Source organism: Alnus glutinosa, chromosome 7 (genome assembly GCF_958979055.1).
Source record: "Alnus glutinosa chromosome 7, dhAlnGlut1.1, whole genome shotgun sequence".
NCBI classification, from domain to species: domain Eukaryota; kingdom Viridiplantae; phylum Streptophyta; class Magnoliopsida; order Fagales; family Betulaceae; genus Alnus; species Alnus glutinosa.
In genome coordinates this window covers 9,407,552-9,423,283 of record NC_084892.1, presented here as the reverse complement: position 1 = coordinate 9,423,283, position 15,732 = coordinate 9,407,552, and the positions used below count along the sequence as shown (strand labels likewise).

At 35.8% G+C, this 15,732-nt stretch overlaps 2 protein-coding genes across 9 annotated transcripts; both read left to right on the top strand.

The window, feature by feature from the left end:
* Positions 1–541: 541 nt before the first annotated feature.
* On the top strand, positions 542–4,180 carry LOC133872238 (dihydroneopterin aldolase 2). Of its 5 annotated transcripts, none has more exons than XM_062309694.1 (5): positions 640–777; positions 1,796–1,835; positions 2,041–2,125; positions 2,993–3,197; positions 3,772–4,180. In XM_062309694.1, the coding sequence occupies exons 3-5, from the start codon at positions 2,116–2,118 to the stop codon at positions 3,974–3,976; spliced, it is 420 nt and encodes a 139-aa protein (XP_062165678.1). In that variant the 5' UTR covers positions 640–777; positions 1,796–1,835; positions 2,041–2,115; the 3' UTR covers positions 3,977–4,180. The 5 variants fall into 5 exon arrangements, with proteins under 5 accessions (XP_062165676.1, XP_062165678.1, XP_062165680.1 ...); XM_062309693.1 differs by lacking the exon at positions 1,796–1,835 and adding an exon at positions 2,368–2,686 and having other exon boundaries at positions 645–777; XM_062309696.1 differs by lacking the exon at positions 2,041–2,125.
* A 6,780-nt stretch (positions 4,181–10,960) lies between these two features.
* Positions 10,961–15,307, top strand: LOC133872237 (myosin-binding protein 7). 4 transcript variants are annotated; one of them, XM_062309690.1, is made up of 4 exons: positions 10,962–11,525; positions 11,844–13,404; positions 14,212–14,258; positions 14,815–15,307. In XM_062309690.1, the coding sequence occupies exons 2-4, from the start codon at positions 12,046–12,048 to the stop codon at positions 14,915–14,917; spliced, it is 1,509 nt and encodes a 502-aa protein (XP_062165674.1). In that variant the 5' UTR covers positions 10,962–11,525; positions 11,844–12,045; the 3' UTR covers positions 14,918–15,307. The 4 variants fall into 4 exon arrangements, with proteins under 4 accessions (XP_062165675.1, XP_062165674.1, XP_062165672.1 ...); XM_062309688.1 differs by having other exon boundaries at positions 11,736–13,404; XM_062309689.1 differs by having other exon boundaries at positions 11,649–13,404.
* Positions 15,308–15,732: the final 425 nt, after the last annotated feature.

Sequence of the window (15,732 nt, the reverse complement as noted above, 5' to 3'; positions counted from 1 at the left end):
TATTATTATGTTAGTTAGATAATAAAGTAACATTTTAACTAGTTAGTCAATACTTAATTATATACTAACTTATATTTACATTATGTATTAATTACTATATTTTCATATTTATACATTAAAAATATGACATGTTAACAATGAAAAAAAAAAATCATTCCAAAAAGTTTTTTTCTTACACCTTATGACTTTGTGTTATATAAAAGCTTTAAGCAAAAAAACTGTCTTTCGATTTAGTAATAAAGAAACGTTTTTTCAAAAGTGAAGAAAAAAGCATTTTTGAATGATTTTTTTTTTTCATTGGTAACTTGTCGTATCTTTAATATGTGGCATTTTTTATGTTATTTCAATATGAAAAACGATTTGATTTCAAAGAAATTTCTTTAAAATTGTAGGGGATTTTAATTTGCAATTTTGAGTGTTTTTCTAACCCTTCCCGTATTAATATATTAAAAAATAATAATAATAATTTACCCCCCTACCCTTTTACACCCTGATGCTACACCAGCCTACACGGGACCTTTCGGTCCTTTCCGCCTTTTCTCTACATTTCTAGATTTCTTTCGGGCTTAGTTCTGCGACGCATGCCTTCCCTTAAGCCTTCTTCTTGTATCTTCACTCACGCCCTGCCCCTGCCTTCTTCTTCTTTAATCTTCACGCCGTCGTCGCCTGCCTTCTTCTTCTTCACACCATCTGACGCGTCACCACCGTCCGATCCACCAGCACACCCACGACTCCACCAGCACACACGTCTTCTTCTTCGGCCTTACACGTTATTAGGTATACACCCCTTCAGTTCTTCTTTAGATCTGTTCGTTCATTTTTAAATCTGTTCTTTAAATCTTTTGTTTTGGGGGAACTGAGCATCTCTCTTTTTGGTTCCCTATATGACAAGTTCAGTTGCATGTTGATATCAATGGTCTCGCTTAGTGAACTAACAATTTGTTCAGACACGGGCGCACGCAAAGGGGAATGTAATTTTTTTATTTTTGTTTGTTGCTGATGAACTTTACTGAATTAGTCCATCAAGTTGTATTAGAAATTTAGAAATCAAATGGGTCTAAGCTACTCCATATGGATTTGTAGAATTACACTGTAATGAACTTATTTTGTCTCACCCATATGGGTATGCAGATAAGATACATGGTGTCTTAAAGGAGTTCTGGAAAAGTGGTGTTTGCTAGATTGTGGGAGTCCATCCACTTGTTCAGTCTTAGTGTAATGGACTGCCCATTGTTTTCCTAATTAATGTTGCAGAATGTCAATCTCCAAAACTTGATAATTCTTTCTTTGGTTTTATTTTTCTATCGTAGGAAATTGTGGATTGTGTAATTTGTAGATGGACGATTGAAGGTTTAAATAGCTGGTGGCTGATAATTGCAACTAGCCTTTGCTGATCTGCGTAATAAAATTTAGTTGAAATCATCTTTTAACTATAAAGCATGTTGCTTTGCAGCTGTATGATGATTTTTGCCTTGTCCAAATTCTGGACTGCTGATAGTGTTGGGACTTTGGGCTGCTTGACTTTGAGTGATGGACTAGTATAGAGCAGAGTTAAGGTTGTAATACTAGGGTTTTTTTGTTTTTTGTTTCTGTTTTTTGTTTTTTGTTTTTTTTTTGTTTTTTAAATATACATGTGGGATAAATTCATTCATGGTTATTTTACTCTGCTTGTGTTATTTTACTCTGTTTTTTGTTTCTGTAGTGCTGTTGGGTTTTGCACTTTTGCTTGAGTTTGATATTGTAGCCTTGGATTGAATGGGTAAGAAACTTTGTGACTTTGATTTTGATTTTTCAGGTTTTACTCTTGAGCTGAGACTTTGAATTGGGAGCATATGGTTTGTAGCTGAATTGGCTTTGTTTTGTTGTTTGTTAAAGTTTTAAGTTTCTGTGCTGCTGTTGAAGCAGGGATAAATGAATCTTAATTATGGGTTGCTTTTGTGATTAGTTTCAACCCTGTTGATCGGATATGATGTTTGTGATGAATGTTGTATGGGACTGATGAATATTGAAGCTTAAAGTTGATGTTTTGTTAAATTACAGGTTGCTTTGATCTGTGAATAGGTCCAAGAGTAATATTTGTAGGAATATAACCTTCTAAAAAAGATCCACAGCAAAATGGGTGAAGGTACCTTTGGTATTTTATTGTGTTGGGCATTTGCATGCATTGTTATATATTAAAAAAAGAATACTTTAAGATCTAAGTGATTTAGCATATTGTGTATTTTGGTTTTTTTTTTCCTTGTAATTCAAGATTTATTTTTTCAAAGTTGCTTGTAATATATTGTGAATGCCTGATGCCTGAAATATGTTATTTGGTATTTTTAGAATAAAGTTTGTATTTAATAATTTATTTATTCACATTTACAGACCATATCAAAAACAAACTAAACGAGCCATAAATGGCCGAGTTGCTCAAATAAGGCTCGAATAGCTTTTTATTTGGGCTCGGGCTCGAGTCAGGCTCTTTTCAAATTTTAATTACATCTCGAGCTCGAGCCAATCCGAGCCTATCGAGTCCCGGCTCGGCTCGATATGGTTTACTTAGCGAGCTCAAGCCAAGGCATTTATCTAACGAGCCGAGCTCGGACAAGGATTCTAAAGCTTGGCTCGATTAGAGGGCTTCTTAAACGAGCCAGTCCAAAAAATGTCAAACTCGGCTCGGCTCGATTACATCCCTTATTGACAAGTAAGTTCAACTTACTTTGTCAATATATATATATATATATATAGATTAGAAAAACTAAGCATTATAACAGATGTGGTTAGAAAAGTCTAAAATGAATGGATGTAATTAGAATTGGCACAAACCATAGGGAGTTTAACCGAATTTCATCCGAATATTAGTTCGCATGAATTCATTGTTTTATTGGTAAGAGGAAATATGCATTTTTCTTCAAGCGTCTATATGGTCACCATACATATTTAGATAGATACTTGGGGTTATCATGCTGCCCTTTGAAGTGTATGGCTAATAAATAATGACTCTGGCTAGGAGCAACGATGGAAGATGTAGCAGTAATGAGAGGAGACAAACTGATATTGAGAGGGTTGAAGTTCCATGGATATCACGGGGTGAAGCCAGAAGAAAATAAGCTGGGTCAGAAGTTCTTGGTGGACGTTGATGCCTGGTTGGACCTTCGGCAGGCTGGTAATTCTGATTGTTTGTCAGATACCGTTAGTTACACTGATATTTATCGGTAAGCTTTAATTTGACACCTTCGTTTATAGTAAAATGAAACATGACAAGTCATACATAAGATGCATCCTTTAATTATAAGTTTCTGCTTTGAGTGGTAAAAGTTCATCTCATTTCTGTGGTTCTCACTAAATGGAAATGCTTATGGCAACTGCAATAAGCCTAAGATCATATATGATTGGCAGATATCTAGCTAAACAAACCTGCATAATATGGGTATTTTAATACCCAAAGATTTTATGTCAAAACAAATGCAGCCTTAATTTCTATGTGCCACATCACGAAAACTCACATCGCCATCAGCAAGAAAATGGATGTGCTAACGCGCAATGGCTTTCATGCGTTGACAGCTCAATCCGTTGCTTGTTCGTTACTAACGCACAATGGCTTTCGCTCGTTAGCAGCTCCATGCATTGCTTGTTGGGTAGGATAAAAATTGTAATTTATGAGGAATCTTTTCATTCTGCGACCTATCAATATGTTATGTATTGCTCTACTTATCAAAAAAAAATATGTTATGTATTGCTCTGTTTGATATGAGATCACATATAATGGGTTGAATTGGTGAAAAGCAGAATAGTTAAAGAAGTTGTGGAAGGACCTGCTCAGAATCTTCTAGAGTCAGTGGCTCAGCTCATTTCGTCCACCACTTTCACGAACCACCCGCAGATATCTGCTGTTCGTGTGAAAGTTGGAAAGCCTCATGTTGCTGTTCCTGGTTCTGTTGACTACCTGGGCGTTGAGATTCTGAGATACAGAAGTGTAGATGTACCAAACTAAGCATTTTTTTGTACCCTTTTTTGTCCTTGCTGGGCCACTTTTTATTTAAATGAATGCAAACGGGAGAAAGGAAGGAGACATTGTAGGGGGATTGACGTCTAATTTCTTGTTCTGCTGTAAACAATTTGTACGTTTCATACATTATACATGCTACTTGAAACTGAAACTGAATGAAATTATTCTCCACAAATACTTTCAACCAAATGAATCATTATTTTCTTTTAGACAGAAGTTGCATTTCAAAGAATGACCTTATGAACTTCACAAAAAGAAAAGAAAAAAAAAAAGGAGAGAGGAGGTATTCCAAAGTTTGTAGAATCTATCAAATTATGAATAAAACAATAAATATAAATGCAAAACTTTTGCCCTGTAAACTACAAATCAAATGACTATAAAATCACAAGGATAGTAGATAATAGGCGCAGGCACCTGCGGAAACACCTCCTTGCCCATGTCAAAAGATAAAACAAACGATGCAAAACCCCCAAAAGTAAAACCCAGCCAATATGACACTCCTTTGAGGATTACCGAACACGTACGCAGCTTGCTCTCACAGGGTACAATGGCTTCGATCACTCTCCAACAACCTCTACTCGTCGAGTAGACCTCAACGTCGGCACAATCGCTACAGTACACAATCCTTACCACCTTGTAATCATTGAGGTGGTAACCAAATCCTACGGAGACCCTCATTAATTTTCTCTTTTACCCCGGAATGTGGGATCGTCGATGAGAGGTGTGGGCAGAATCTTGCGTTCTCTGGTAGCAGGATTCCATAACATATAAATTCACCACCCACGATATAAACAGACCAAACCATTACAAGAACCCACCATTCCTCTACCTCTACCTCTACCTCTATCTCTACCCCTATCTTCTTTTGAAGGAGTTGCTATCGGGACCGCCGCATCGAGAGCTTTCCTCGATATCAAGGCCATGGTATGGCTTTCCATAATTCCATTCCTTCATAGTTAACAAGTAGGTGACTGCCATGACTGGCTGAGCGGTTGAGATGGGCGGTCGTAAACTCACGACATTTCAGTAAGGCGGACCAAAATTACATGTACTTGTACTTACAGTAACTTTTTGTTTTAGCAACCGGCGAATTGTATAAAAAACATATTAACTATACTAATATTATAGTAATATTAATAGTAATATTAGATTTTAAGAGTTGCACAATGAATCTAATCCGTTGATTCGGAATCACGGGATGATTAGATATCATAGATGATGAGTTGATTTATTACCTATGCCACTCTATTTTTGTTATTATTGTCTATTATGATAATAATTGCTGAATCAAAAACTTTCAATTAAACTTATTCTTTCAATTGGTATTTTTACTTATCCTTGTTTGTATCAGTTACAACCGTGATTTTTCAAAAGAGATGTGCTATACATTCTCCTCGTGTCTTTCTATCCTCACATTTTTTAAAATTATCATTGAATTTGTGAGATTTATGTGAGTATAAACCCTACAGATTCAACTGTGACTTTCAAAAGTGGAAAGATGGGAAGAGTACAAGAATATAAAATGAATCATTTCTCTTTTCAAAATTCACACTCATTTCTCCAAAAACGTTGTATTGTGAATGAAGATTTTGCTTTTATTCTTGAGGAGCTTCAACGATCTCTGGACAATGATATCTAGAGCTAGTAGGGGCTGTTGCACAAAATCTATGGCTTCGACGAAATGCAGTGGTCATAGGAAACCAAATAGGCCGCATAATACAGTGGAAATCAGTAATGCTTATAATTTATTGATGGCTTTTAAATATGCAAATTCTTATAAATTCTCAAAAATAGTAGCGGATAAAAGAGAATTATGTTGGAAAGCCCCTATGGATTGGTTTGTCAAGATTAAATAAGATGCAGCTATGGATAGAACTAATTAGAGGAATATAGGTACCAGTGTTATAATAAGAGATAGCAAGGATCATATCATTGCACCTGATGTTCCAGAAACAATGACAGCTTTAAGGGTAGTAAACTTTAGTTGTGAATTGGGATTTTACAGAATTGGAAGGTTCACCCATGTTAGAAGTAATCTAAAAGGTGCGGTTCATTAACTTGCAAATAAAGTTTTATCTTTGTGTGAGGTTGAATATTTTTTTTTTTAGGAAATTCTCCGTTATATTGCTGTTGAGAAAGGCAGGTCCACTGCTGAGGAAACCGCGTCGTTTTCTGCAGGAAGCAATCTTATTAGAAGTAATTAATGCACAAAAATCACCGTATCTTAGACCAAAAAAATCAGTTTTTTTTTTTCGTTTCGTTAATCATGACCAATATACCAGTTGGTGCTCGGTCTGAATCGTGAAATAGAAAAGGTCATGCAACTTTTTAGAGTATCTTTTTTTTCTCGTGATCCTGTGAGTTGCTGATCACTTTTTCTAACATTGAAAACAGATAGATCGAGTTTCATTTTCATGGCCGAGCAGTGGAGGCTACTAACTGTTGTAGCTTTGAGCATTATTTTAGGTTAATTGCTTTCACGTTGCTTCTTTCCATTCTTCCATGAGGCTACAAGCATTTGCACACACACATATATATATATATATATATATATATATATATATATATATATATATATGTAGTCTTAAAAAAAAAAAAATAATAATAATAATTAAAGTTCAAATGGGACCTCACCTTTCGCTTATAATTAATTTGCTTTGGTCTTAATAGTGGGGTCCACACTTAAACTGTCCACGAGAATCGGTTCAAATGGCCGACTCGTTTGGTTAGTACCAATCGAATCCTAACTGAACCAAATCACGGTTTTTACAAGTAGAATCGTGTATTTCGAATTTACTCGATATGGATGAGTTATGAATTGAAGTAACCCTGCCTTAAAAGAGTTTTACGTCGTTAAAATAATAATAATAAAAATAAAAAATTGCCGGCCAAACTAATATTTCCATGGGTATGTAACAAGAACAAGTCAAGCTAATCTTTTGATAAGCTTTATTCTTATTGGCTTTGAATATGATTCGGATAAAGTCATAAAGGAAAATGGGACCATGGTTCACATCTTGCAACCAAATGCATAATCATTAATTCATTATTCTATGTGAACTACTTTTCTTTCAGAAAGCTAGCTGGAAGGGTCATCTCAAGTTTTCTTTCCTTCCAAAAGTAAAAGTTTGATAGATTGGAAAGTAATGCATGCAATTGATTGGTAGTTTTGAAGCTAATTAAATTTGAGTTGTCTGCATCGATCATCAACTAGAAGATAAAAGCCAGTAACTTCTCTAAGCTATGCTATATATATATATATATGCTGTGCATGAGAGTATCCAAAGTTTAGATTAAACCTATTCCTATAGATCTCCATATCATTTTAATTTTAATTTATTTAGAGCATTTATAATGAACTAGTTAAAATTTTTAGCCAAATTTTAACTAGCTCCCTTAAAATTAATACCCTCTGCATTTAACTATCTTATGCTACAAGATTTTTGCATATTAATTGGTACTCTTCTCTTTGTCTCGCGCTCTCACTCTCTGCCCTTCTTTGCGTGCTCTCTCTCTCTCTCTCTCTCTCTCGGGTATGGCTTCATTGCCACGTATGATGCACATATGACATATCATTAGAAGATGTGTTATATACATCTTCATTTGGTTCTTCTCTCATCATCTTATTTTTTAAAATTATCATTGAATTTGTAAAGTCCATATGTAGTACACGAATTTCACAAATTCGACGATGATTGTGAAAAATTGAAGAATGAGAGAATGACCAGAAAATAAAATGAATCATTTCTCATCGTAATAATATGTTTAGACAATTTCCAAATTTTAAAACTAGAGATCGGCTATAGTGATTTATTTATTTATTTGTTAATCGAGTAGGATGGCGATTCTAGAACTAATTGAAATGGGAAGGGAGAGTAATTTGCAAACCAGGACCAAAAAGCAACAAGTCACGTGCAAATTGAGATACGGAGAGTTTTGTGTCCTTTTACTGAAAAATGAAGAAATTGGTAATAAGTACGATTCATCAAATAATTATATATATATATATATATATATATATATATATATATATATATATATATATATATATATATATATATATATAATTAGAAGAAAATATATATATAATTGTATATAATTAGAAAAAAAAATTATATATATATATATATATATATAAAATTGGACTTTCATTGATTGTGGATTTTGATTTGTTAAAACGGATTATTAAGAAGCAACTGCCTTATTTCAGTAGCACAATAATGATTTTGAGTTCTTAATCAACAAAGTTATAAACTACCATATATATTTAACCGAAACGGGACAAGGATCCTCTCCGGTTCAAATGAACTGGACATAAGTCGGTTAGTATAAAAATAAAGACAAAATTGTCATTTCATATTTTTTTAGACAATTTTATCCATCCACTTAAACTAATCGACTCTTCGATCTCCGGTTCATAATGAACCGAAAATGATCCAAATGTCCAAAACCCATGATTAACATATGGGAATTAAAGCCCATCAAAATTCAGATGTTTTAATCTCTTTTGTGTACATGCATGTCATCTATTTTATAAAGTCACGTCAATTTTAAGGAGATATAAAAGAAACGTGGGTGACATTTAGAATTTTTATTTTATAAATGTTTAAATTTAGTGACCACTTACGAGTCATTCCTCCAAGACGACACACGGTGTCTGGTTACACATTCTATGAACAGTCTCAATTTCAATTACGTTCTCACAATTGTTACCTAAATTTGACAGTAAATTGCTGGAAATGTCCATCCTACTGTATCACATGAGATTCATCTAAACATGCCATTAAAGTAATCAAGAGGACAATGCAAGGAAGATAATAAAAAAGGTTCAATCGTTATTCGAGGTCAGGATAATTAGTTGGACAGCCTAATTTTTATTTGGTCAAGTAAATTTTATAAATGATATTAGGGGTGGGCAAATTATCCGCCTACCGCCTACAGACCACTTACTGAACCGTCATCGACCGCCTACTGACTTTAACCGACTAATTTCGGTTCGGTAGTTGGTATAAAATTTTATTCCGAAAGCCGGATCGGCAGCCGAACCGAGCCGAACCGAACCGAACCGCCTTTTAAGCGGTAACCGAACCGAATGCTATTCCGACCGATTAACCGAACCGACATAAAACGAAACAACGTCATTTTAGTAAGAACGAAACGTATGACCATTTTTTTTTCCTTTAAAAAAATCAAAACGACGTCGTTTCATTACCTATTTTAACTGAATGTTAACCGACTTAACCGACCGCCTATTAACCGCCTTACCGACTTAACCGACCGCCTATTAACCGCTTAACCGACCGCTTATTAACCGCTTAATCGACTTAACCAAAATAAATTCACCGACTACATTCCGACAAAAGTCGGTTAACCGACCGAATTAACCGACTTAACCGCCTACCGAACCGACGCCCACCCCTAAGTGATATCTCATTATCACTGTCCAAATTTTTTTAAATTCAAACAAATAATTTAGAAGACGCTAATCAATTCTTATTCCTACCAACTACTGAAAAGTTGTTCAAGTATTAATTTGCATGCCTACTAGAGTCTCTATCGTATTTAAAGTAAACTGACTTTTTGAGGGTGGTTTAGCCGGTTTGTAAACATGTCTAATTGAGCATTCTATGATCAAAGTGCACTCATAGGCTCATAGCAAAGAACATGTCTTTTAATATTAACATTTCAATTCATCATACTGTCATATATATTTAGTGCCTTAATTTAGTATGTCATATTATATATGAATCATAGTCTAGTGTGTGACACTGTCACTACAAGCGATTATATGACAATCATACAGCTGTAAATTTATAACAATAATTTCTTATTTAATTGATGAGTGTTGTTAAGGGTACTATAACTTGTATTGTAAATCTCTTAGATGACATTTACCACGTCGGCTATCAAAATGTGAACTGACACATAATAGTTCACTTAACACTTATCATGTTTATAAATCTTACTATATCCGCCTTTAAAATATGGATTGTCATGTGGCATTCCACATATCACTTATTCCCAAACTATCACACGTGAGTTTATAAATGAGTTGTAATAGAAACTATAATATTTCGAACATTTTTCTTAATCAATTTACCACTTCAAAAGAAATCATTGAAAAAATTACGGCACCCAACCCAATAGGATGTGAATTAAAAGGGACAAAAAAAGATATTATTCTTAGCTAAATTTACCAAGTCCTCTGTATAGGCAACATGCTTGAATATTCAAATTATTTGTCACAACAACCTCTTTCTTGACACACTTATAACCCAAATAAATGTACAAACTAAAGCCCATATATGCCCTTTGACCAATTTAGATCGGCTAATTTTCAAATTTGGCTACAAATTTATAAAGAAGATAACATATCTTATAATTCTAGTCAAATCCGTCAAAATCCCATATTTCTAATCGAATAATTATAAAAGTATTTTATGTGTCACTCTTGTGCCTCTCAAAAAATAAGGTAGTTTTTAAAATCACCGTTTGATTGAAATTTAATAGTGATTAATCACAAATTCAATTGTAATTTTAAAAGTCATATTATTTTTAGAGGAACACATGAGAGAGTTATAGCATTATTCATTGCAACCACCACCATAAAAGTGAATTCAAAGGTTTCGAATCATATTGCTCTACCACACACCCAAAAAAAAAAAAAAAAACTACAACATAAATACTGTAATTTTTTCAATAGTTAAGATATAATTTTTTTTTATAAAACACTTAAAATTAGGTCTTAATTATTAAAAAAAATTACAGCACTTTACAGCACCTAAGGTCGAAAAGGATAGCAACAATAGAACCCCAAAAAAAAAAAAAAAAAAAAAAAAAGCTCATCCGTAACAACAGATTACGTGGAACATAGCCATTTGATTTGACTGGGTTCCTCACCTCCTCATCATCACCGGTGGCGGTCACCCCCGTATTTCTTTACAACAAAAGTGAAAACACCAAAGCAAGAAAAAATAGGGGAGGGAAAAAAAAGTTAATTCACGCTGTGATTAGTTGTGGCCTCCGACAAATAATCAGCCACCGGTTCACTAAATCGCACATCACAACCGCCCAAACCCCTCAAATCCAATCTTACTCATCTGCCGCCGTCCATCTCTCTCTCTCTCTCTATTTTCTGTTTCGAATTTTTGGGTCTCTCTGTCTCTCTCTCTGACTCTCTCTCACATCAGCAACATCACGAAAATCAAGAAACCTTAATGAAGGCGAGCAGATACAAAACCAACGACTATGAAAAATAGAATCTAGCTAGGGCAAATCTCTCTCTCTCTCTCTCTCCCTCCCTCTTCTTCCTCTTTGATTTTCTTTCCCTCCAAACACCGTTTTCCCTCGTTTTTTTCTTTCTCATTTTCCGGGGAAGCGAGGGAAATTCTTTCAAGGCCTTTGTTTTGTTGTTTTAGGTGGTAGGTCGCCTTCTCCTTTTCCCGGGAAAAGAAATTCACCTCCATTTTCAGCTCTCGACGACGAGGACGAAAGGACCTCCTCCTCTGCTCCTTGGTTTCCAAGCTCTTTCACGGTAATACTTTCTCTGTACCTTTTTGTTGGGCTCTGTTTGTTTCAATTGTGAAGTCGTTTGTGAAAACAATTTCGTCCAAGTGTTTTTCTATGGAAAGCTCGATTTTCGTGATTTCCCCTGCAGTTCAGAAGAAATAACGTGCCTCGTCGATTACTTTTGTGAAGAAGAAAAAAAAACGTTATTTTTAATCTTTTACACCTTGAAATACAGCAATACTTTTCCCGGGAAAGCTGTCTCTCTCTCTTCAATATATCGGTCAAAGCAAGCAGAGCCTTTGGAATTCTTCGTTTTCTTAGGGTTTCATATTGTTTTGTTTAGGAGTATTGCGTGCGATTTTGTTGTTCGAGAGGATCAGTTGATGGTGGTTGGAATGAAGGAGAGGGAGGAATTGTTGTTGGAGGATTAATATTCAAGGGGGAGGATTTGAGAGCTCAAAGATTAGATTTTTTTTTTTATCTTCTTATAGTCCGATCAAATTGTTGGATTTGGGATTTCTTTAAGTTTGAATGCGAATTGGTTTATGGATTCGGAAGCATTTCCATCTTCGAGAGATTTGGTCAAATGCTGTAATTGCGGGTGTAGCTGTTCATTGATCAGTAGTTCTTCGGAGACTTGGCTTCGGTCTGTAAAACGGAAGTATGATGAGTTTGAGGAGGTTAACCGGTTCTCTGTACCGGGTTTCAATTTCTTCTCAAATGCTCGAGTCCAAATTGAGAATGAATGTGCTGCACTGCGTGAGATGGTTAGTAGCCAACAGCAATCAATGCAGGATTTGTATACTGAATTGGAGGAGGAAAGAAGTGCTGCATCGTCAGCCGCCAATGAGGCCATGTCAATGATATTGAGGTTGCAGAGGGAGAAGGCGGAGATTCAAATGGAGGCCAGGCAATTCAAGCGCTTTGCAGAGGAGAAGATGGCACATGACCAACAGGAGCTTTTGGCATTGGAAGATTTGTTGTATAAGAGAGAGCAAGCCCTTCAGTCGCTTAATTGTGAGATACAGGCTTATAAGCATAGGATGATGAGTTATGGGCTCACAGAGGCCGAGGCGGAGGGTTATGAGGGTGGGTTTAGCCATAACCCAAGCATGGTGGAGTATGATGCCCAATTTGAGCTTCCCATGTATGACTACCCACCTTTGAAATGCAATCCAAACGAGACCCAAGGTGCCCTGGAGGATGATAATGATGTTGAAGATGTTGAGAAATATGCATTTGGTGAGACCCCTCTTGCTAGAGACCATTTGAAGAATTTAGAAAATAGGATCTACCAGATGGAAAGAAGTCCAAGCAACAGTCAGCTGGATGGGAATATTTCAGGTTCGAAGAACAGTCTAGAAAAGGGGGTAGTTGGTAACTCTCCTAGGCGGTCAAGACACCCCAGGAGGTTTTCCAATGATTCAAGTCCATTCACGGGGGTGGTCAAAGAAACTGGTCCAGATTTTTCCACGGAACCTCCAAGGCCCATTAGCAGTTTCAAAAAGACGGAGTATGTCTCACAGACTGAGGACTACTTGAATTTGAGAAAGTTGGATAATGCATCTGACATTGCAGATGACATGAGTGACAGAGTTTATACCATTGACTCTGTCCATAATGGAGTACCAAATAATGGTTTTATTGATCCCACTCCGGTGTCACTTAATCAGACTGATTATGCGGATCCAGACATTAAGAAGCTCTACATGAGGCTTCAGGCACTTGAGGCAGACAGAGAATCAATGAGGCAGGCACTTATTTCGATGCGTACAGATAAAGCTCAAATGGTATTACTGAAAGAAATAGCTCAACATTTGTGTAAGGACATATCACCAGAAAGACAAGTGACTGTGAAGAAGCCATCTCTTCTTGGAAGCTTTTCATTCTTGTCAGTTTTTAAGGTAATTCTGGATACCTTTGGTATTGACCAATGTGAATATATACTTGTCTACTAGTATTTTGCATCGTGCTTGTCTCTGGTCTCTTTGGTTTATCCATGCATCATTATTTTGGTGATATTTTTTTCAGAACTATATTTTTGTTTAGTTTAATCGTTTTTCAAACCACAAAATACCACTGGTGCTGTCATTATTGTAAATCATTATGCGGTTCATATGTTGCATTTTCCGTCTTTTGATTGATATCTTTCAGAGGCTGGAGATTAGGAGCTTACAACTTTATGCAATGTGGAAAAATAATTTAATTTTTTAAAGATAGCCAATTGAACTAAGTTATGAAGTTAAAACTAATTGTAAGAAGCACTTCTACTATAAACAGAAATGATGTATTTTAATGTTTTATATATATCTTTTGCAATCGAGACAATGTGGCTCTTGTTTCATCTTTCCTTCTTGTTCGTTTCTGTTTATTCAACCCTTAGACTTATGCAGTGCTGCTGTCTGTACACTGCTGGGTTTTACATCCTAAAAGCTGAATTACCATGGTATTTGCTGTGACTTTTCTGAACAAGCCTCTCATTCCATTCATAACTTGAAGACCTTTTTGTATTTGATTTGTATCTGAAATTCATCATGATGGGTTCTCTGTTTTATAGTTGGAAGCATGATAAATGAACACAGCAGTTGATGTTGAAGCTACCGAGTTGTTTTTTATTTTCCAGTAACGTAGTCATTCTGCAGCATGCCCCTTTTAGCTTTAGCACTTATATTTTGTTTTGTTTTATTTCCTTGTTTCTTGTTCGTGTTCAGTGGGTTGCTTCATTTGTTTTCTGGAAGAAAAAAGCTCGCCGAAGCAAGTAAGCACTATTTTGTTTAATTGATGACAGTGTTCCTATATTTTTTGAAATAATTTATGTATTCTATTCAATTCTATGAAAATTTAGCTGCAAACCTCCTCTCTGTGCAAGGTATATGTTAGATAGTTGCCCTTAAAATTAATTCAGTGGAAAAATCCAAATTCAAAGGAAAAAAAGGACCTTCAGAAACTCCAAGACCGTTTACCAAAATACGTAGCACTGAACAATAGATCCATTAGCTTGAAATCAGACCCATACCCGCTGTGTCTTCAGAGGTTTTGCATCGTTCTCTTGCCAAATTTACTTGCATAACACAGAGGAGGCTTCAATGCCCGAGGAAGCACTTGTTAGTTTGAAATGGCAATATTCTATAGAATCTTAGAATAACATGTAAAGGATAAAGAGAAAAGGGGAATCTAAGAAGGGAGAAAACAATTCTTTTTAGTAAAAGGGAAGCATGTGCTATATGAAATGGTTAAAAATTCGATGTCCTGGGGTGTGGAATGATAAGTGGTGTCTAAGCTCTTTCTTTATCACATTTGTAATTTATTTGCAGGTACATGTGCGGGCTGTCAGCCAGCAGCGTGGGTTTGCTAATGCTTCTAGACAAGGACCCCCGCGTGAGGCCATGGAGATGTCTTACAAGCACGCAGGTGTAAACAAGTTCTCAAACTTCCATATCCAATGAGAGTTTATTCTCATGTTTGTGAACAGCAAGTGGATTCTGATCACACTAATACGCCTAGATGTTGCATTCTTTTCTTGGATTCGTGGTTGCTGCAAAATTGGTTGAATTGTGGGGTGTTCTTTTATATGATTTTTCTTGTGATAGAATTTAATTTGCTGCTTGATTGGTGAAACATGGATTTGTTACTCCTATAGTCGGAATTAAGCACGAGGTACATGTCTTTTTGACAGTCCTCTCCTGTACATTACGGCTTCCTGTATGGTTTCCCTTAGAAATATGCAGCATACATTCTTTTTGCATTAAAACACATAATCTACTATTCAGGCATGTTTCAATACAAGAGTTGTTTTTATTTGGCTGATTTACCCTTCGCTACTTGTGGGTTTTGATTTTCCTTTTCCCATTGTTCTGAAAATGGTTGGTAACCTCAGTAACATGTAGGATGCCGTTTGCTGCTTCCCTTCTCCGTCAGGTAACAACTCAACAGTTTGTTGATGTTGGCCAACGAAGTAGCGTGAGAATTGCTTTTTGTCGACCGAATAAGAAAGACTGGGGGCCTGCCAATTTGGTCTTAATCTTAGGCTCTTACTTTTGTTCGTGTTAGTCCATGAGGTTTTGGAGACAGTTTTTGACTGATTTTGTGCTCTTTCCTTCTCCTCAACTGGCCAAAACTACGAAAGAGTGAGGAAGCTTCAATTTACGAAAGAAAACCCCTCTTTTCCTGTTTTCATTTGTCCTCCAGGCATGCATTGATTTATTTATCATCTGTTAAAAAGCTTGCTCAAA